General features: G+C 41.3%; 1 protein-coding gene across 1 annotated transcript in view; it reads left to right on the top strand.

Annotated features, from left to right (window-relative positions):
• The first annotated feature begins 2,494 nt into the window (after positions 1-2,494).
• rpgrip1l (RPGRIP1 like) overlaps positions 2,495-5,675 on the top strand; it is a 23,640-nt gene continuing 20,459 nt past the window's right edge. The window contains exons 1-3 of the mRNA XM_061036215.1: positions 2,495-2,579; positions 4,476-4,570; positions 4,800-4,944. Of these exons, the coding sequence (XP_060892198.1) occupies positions 4,483-4,570; positions 4,800-4,944 (233 nt within the window). The 5' untranslated portion in view covers positions 2,495-2,579; positions 4,476-4,482. The remainder of the gene's footprint in view (positions 2,580-4,475; positions 4,571-4,799; positions 4,945-5,675) is intronic.

The raw sequence follows: 5,675 nt of genomic DNA, 5'->3' as shown, positions 1-5,675 counted from the left end.
AAAATGTTCATCCATGACCATATAGTACAAATATTACTTATCAATTTCTTATTTGCTGTAAATAGATGCTTGAAATGATGATACTTGTAGAAACTCACTGATTCTAAGACTTTGGAACACATTTATTTCAAAATGATGAGATTTAACTACTAACCAGTCCATTTTGACACTACGACCATATGATTCGGTAGTGACTGTTTCGGTAGTGACAATTCTACCTAATTTTTTAGCATAATTAAAGAATGCTAGCAAACACGTCTTTGAAGAGGTGTTCACCCATAGAAGCATAATAATTTGCATAAAACCCCCAAAAGTTTACATAATTGAAGAGAATGTGTGTTCGGTAGTGACAATTTTTAAAGATAGACACTGATTTTCAGACTTTGGAACACATTTATTTAAAAATTATGGGATTTAGCTGTTTATCATTCAGCCATGGGGGACAGGGATGCAATGTCACTTCCTGGTCAAAAATCTAGGGGTGTGGTTTAAATCTAGGCTCAGCCAAGCCACTAAAACTCTTGTGTTCCGGTAGTGACATTAAAACAAGGGACATGATTTTTTGAGCATAGTTTTGAATTTAAAAATTAAACCCACAATAAATCTAAGTCTTTCAACCTTTGTTTAAACTTAAATTACACAGTTGAAACAAATCTAAAAAATGTTTTAAGTGGTATTTACATAAATTGAAATTTAGGGGTCAGGACTTCTCAAGAGAAAGTACCCTATAAATTATATTTTTTTATTTATTTAGCTTATCACTATCTCATTTAATGCCCTGGGTTTAAATATGTAATAATTTAATCTCAGTAAATATCCATGTCTGAATACTTAATTGTTTTGTTAAACCTTTTTTTGTAATGGGACTGCACTATGAACTAATTCGGTAGAATGCCCCAGATATGGTTACAGCTTCAACCTAAGAGAAGAGTTACTCTTAGATGGTAGACAGATTTAAGTTACCAGAGTTACCAAAATGTATGAATTCATGAAAATTCGCACTAACACCCCCCTAGGGCACCCTGCTGGGTGGGGTCCCCCACTTTGAAAAACACCATTCTAGACCCCCAATACTGGGTATTATCTTGTTTTTTATAACCAGAAATTGCAGATAAATTCCTGCACACTGATGTCTAAATTGCAAAAAAAAACTTTGGCAACCATGGGTCCTCTCCAGCTCCACCAGATGTTGCCAGGGGGCACAAGGGGGGTCGTAGAAAGTTAAAGACACGGTGGCTAAGTCTTAATCCCAAGACATTTTTTACCAATGTTTCTGTGCAATTTGGGAGTTAGCCTGCAGCTTTTGCACCTGTCTTATGAAATAGCTTCTGCACTTTTCACTTTGGATCGTTTAAATAATAACAGAGTTTTCTGTTGTTTTAAAACATGGTATTGAAAAAGTATTAAAGTATCTTTACTCATATTCAGATGATGTATCGTCTAACATCAGACAGGTCTGAACTGTTCAGGGTGAATCTGCTTATATCACAATCTGTGAGATCTGAGACGGAGGTAGACTCTGCCTCCATGCTCCTCTGATCATGCCTCTGACAGTTGTTGCTCTGAGGCGGGCACGGCCTGCTGAACAAAAGGTCGGCAAGCATCATGGGTTTCAACGACAGGCTGACTCTCTGACAGACGCACTCTTCATTTCACTGTGGCGTCCCGGCCTGCAGAGAGGGAGCAGGGAGGGGGTCAAAGGTTTGGGCTGGGAGGAGCAGCAGTGATGGGAGACTGTCACGGCCCAACGAGCGTGTGCAGAGAACCAGGAGGCTGACATGTAGACTGAACTCATTCTGTCCAGCACCAGCACTCATCTCAGGCCGCTAAATTAGACCCATCGCCAATTCATGAAGGGCAGACAGCTGACAGCGTGCCTGTCAAATACACCAGGATGTATGTATACAAGGGAGCTGCTCATAAATACGCCTACATGTAAAGTCAGAGCAGACAGAGGCTTCAAATTGGCCCGGGATCCCTACTGAAGCATTGTCATGGGTAAAAGATAATGTAAGCAGCTCAGATAGAGCTGATAGATGCACACAGAGGAAGCACTGCTAAGGCAAAGTCCATAGAAAGTCCACATGGTTCTTAATTGCACTGTACGTTGTTACTCTTATCTTCTATACTATTTTTTATTTTTGCATTGTTAAGGAGAGCTGGAACACAAAAATGTCATTGCCAGCTATGACTGCTTTGCCTGATATGTTGTGCATTTGACTAATAAAGATAACTTGAACTAGAAATTCAGTAACAAGTACAAAAAAACTGAAGTTAGACGTACAAAAATCAAACTAAAGTGAAGAAAATCACTATTTATATTCCTTTATTAGAGTTTTCCAATTAAATAAAAGAGTCATAAATAATCTTACACCTGTAGAGTGAAAGTAAAACCTGTTTATGGTGAAAATAAAGCAAGAAAAAGTCTCTAAGGTGAAAAATATGCTGTCTGTTGAGAGAAAACTACATCTCCCACAAATCAACTCATACGGCGCATGCGCAGCTGCAGCATAACGACATGAACTGTTATGTTTTCGGTAGCAACCGTCACTCTAGGCTGAATAAACTCTCTTTAAAAGGTAAGAAATCGTTCTAAAATGTGTAGTTTGATTTTAATTCGTGAAATATGAATAAATATGGATTACTGTTGTGATATCTGAGGAAGAAATGCAGCTAGTTAGCGATTAGCTGCCTCAGGAGGGCAAAGTTTAGCTGGAAAGCTAACGGCGCTAACATCAACACTCCGCTCGTTGAATATATTTGAGTCACTCAGACCCTAAAACACCTAAAACCTCATGTCTTTTAATCTTTACTCAATCATCTTAGCTTTAAAGAAATATGTTTACGTGCTGCTGGATGTGTGGATTGTTTTAAATCAGTGCACAGGATGTGACGCCGGACCACCGTCTGATTCACCGGCCGAAGTTACGTTACTCGATCTGTTAATCATTTATTTAAAATCATTAAAGAATCATAAAGCTCGGGACTTAAGTTCGGCACAGAAACAAAACAGATTACAGAACATGTTTCAGCTCCCGGCTCCCTGATGCCTCAACCAAACGATGGAGAGTACGGCAGCGGATTAGGGACAAACAGGAGACATAAATAATAAGAGGAGGGAGAATAAAGTCAAATTCAATAAATTGTACTTTTTTAACTTTAATGCCACCATTTCGACTTTATTCTCAACTTTCTAGTTTTTCTCAACATTTAACTTTATTCTCTTCACTCTGTTTTAACTTTGTACCCTGCAGTTCAACTTTATTCTCAACATTTTGACAACTTTTCTTGACATTTAGACTTTATTCTCGATATTTTCAAATGTGTAAAATTTCACAACCAGCTCTCTCAATATGGCAGAGGAGTTAAGGACTACCATGATGAATAAAACCTGAGATAATTCGCTTTGAAAAAAATGTAAAAATGTCGAGAATTCTTTTTCTTCTACTTTATTCTCCACATTTAAAATGTATTCTCGAAATTACATTTTATCTCAATTCACGATATTTCCACAATCTTTCTGACAATTCGACTTTATTCTTGAAATTCTAAGTTAACTTTATTTTTGACATTTCAGCTTTTTTCCTGATATTTCAAAAGGTGTTAAATTTCAGAACCAGCTCCGTCGATACGGCAGAGGATTAGGGACAAACATGAAGAATGAAAACCGAGAGGAGGAAGATTTTTGTCCATCATGCTCTTTGAATTTTTTTTTTTAAATGTTGAGAATAAAGTCCAATTGTCATGAAACTGTATTTCAGCTTAATTCTCCACATTTCAGATTTATTCTCAATATTGTATTTTCCATACCAATTCGTCTTATTGACTTTATATCTCGATATTTCAACTTAATTCCCGATATTTCCGTTGTTTTTCTGACATTTTGAAAGTTTAAAGGTACAGAACCAGCTCCCTCGATACGGCAGAGGATTAGGGACAAACATGAGGAATAGAAAATGAGAGGAAGATTCTTGCCAAAAAAGCTCTTTGAGAGAAATTGTCGAGAAACAGTCAAAATGTTTCAAAATTATTTTTCAACTTTATTCTCAATATTTTGACAGTTTTTATATTTCTGCATTTTTAAAAACTTTGTTCTCGACATGTCGTCTTTTATTTTCTCTCAAAGTGCACAATGGCCAGAAACCTTCCTCCTCTCTTTCTGACTTATTTCTCATGTTTGTCCCTGATCCTCTGCCGTACCCTGATGTTCCCTCGTATATTAAAACAATGTGAAGACAGTAGGAGAGTCCGTCTCAATAAATCTGTTGAATCATGTTGAGGTGAAAGGCCCTGAGTCACGTTAAAGCTGAACGCCTTCAGAGTCAGAGAAGACTCAGGTGACGTCCAGCCGCTCGTCTCTTCATCTCGAGTTTAAATAAGTTGTTTTTTAACGTTGTCGGGCCAAACGCCTTGATGTCACTGAGGCTGCACTGATTTACAGACTTTTAAACTTTGTGTTGTTTGATCATCTTCAGGTTGAAAATGTCGACTCTGCTGGACGACACGGCAGCAGACGTGCCGGTCAGAGACGTCATGGTGAATCTGTCCAGACTTCCTGCAGCTCCACACGGTCTGTCCTCACTCCACACGCGATTATACACATGGTCAGATCCTAACCTGTGATGTCATCAGCGTGGAAGACGTTAGAGACGATTAAGCTGTCTGAATGAGTCGTATATCGATGTAGTTAATGTGTCGTTTCCTCTCATCACCTGTCTCTGTTTGGACTCCATGCAGCGTATTTTAACCTGCAGCTCCTAGAAAAATACATAAACATCCGGTTTGTTTTGATGAATCAGATCCATCGCTGTACCAAAATGCTCGGATGCGTCAGGACATCTCGCGGGTGTCCAGGGAGGAGCTGGAGGACCGGTTCCTGCGGCTCAACGAGGAGACTCTGCTCCTCAAACAGCACGTCAACAAACAGGACGACAAGATCAAGAAGTGAGACACACACACACACACACACAGACACACACACACACACACACACACAGACACACCTGTACTTCTACTACAACCCCTTCCTAATCCCTCTTGTCTTGCCTCCTCCTCCTCTTCTTCCTCCTCCTCCTCCTCCTCCTCCTCTCTCCACCTCCTCCTTCTTCCTCCTCCTCCTCCTCCTCTTCCTCTCTCTCCTCCTGCTCCTCCTCTCTCCACCTCCTCCTCCTCCTCTCTCTCCTCTTCCTCCTCCTCCTCCACCTTCTCCTCCTCCTCTTCCTCCTCCTCTCTCTCCTCCTCCTCATCTTCCTCTTCCTCCTCCTCCTCTCTCTCCTCCTGCTCCTCCCCCTCCTCCCCTCTTCCTCTTCCTCCTCCTCCTCTCTCTCCTCCTCCTCCTACTCTTCCTCCTCCTCTTCCATCTCCTCCTCTCTCTCCTCTTCCTCCTCTCTCTCCTCCTCCTCATCTTCCTCTTCCTCCTCCTCCTCTCTCTCCTCCTGCTCCTCCTCCTCCTCCCCTCTTCCTCTTCCTCCTCCTCCTCCCCCTCCTCCCCTCCTCCTCCTCCTCCTCCTCCTCCTCTTCCTCCTCCTCCTCCTCCTCTTCTCTCTCCTCCTCTTCCTCCTCCTCTCTCTCCTCCTCCTCATCTTCCTCTTCCTCCTCCTCCTCTCTCTCCTCCTGCTCCTCCTCCTCCCCCTCCTCCCCTCTTCCTCTTCCTCCTCCTCCTCTCTCTCCTCCTC

The sequence above is a fragment of the Labrus mixtus genome, chromosome 4 (assembly GCF_963584025.1).
Source record: "Labrus mixtus chromosome 4, fLabMix1.1, whole genome shotgun sequence".
Lineage (NCBI taxonomy): Eukaryota > Metazoa > Chordata > Actinopteri > Labriformes > Labridae > Labrus > Labrus mixtus.
This window is presented reverse-complemented; position numbering and strand designations above follow the sequence as displayed.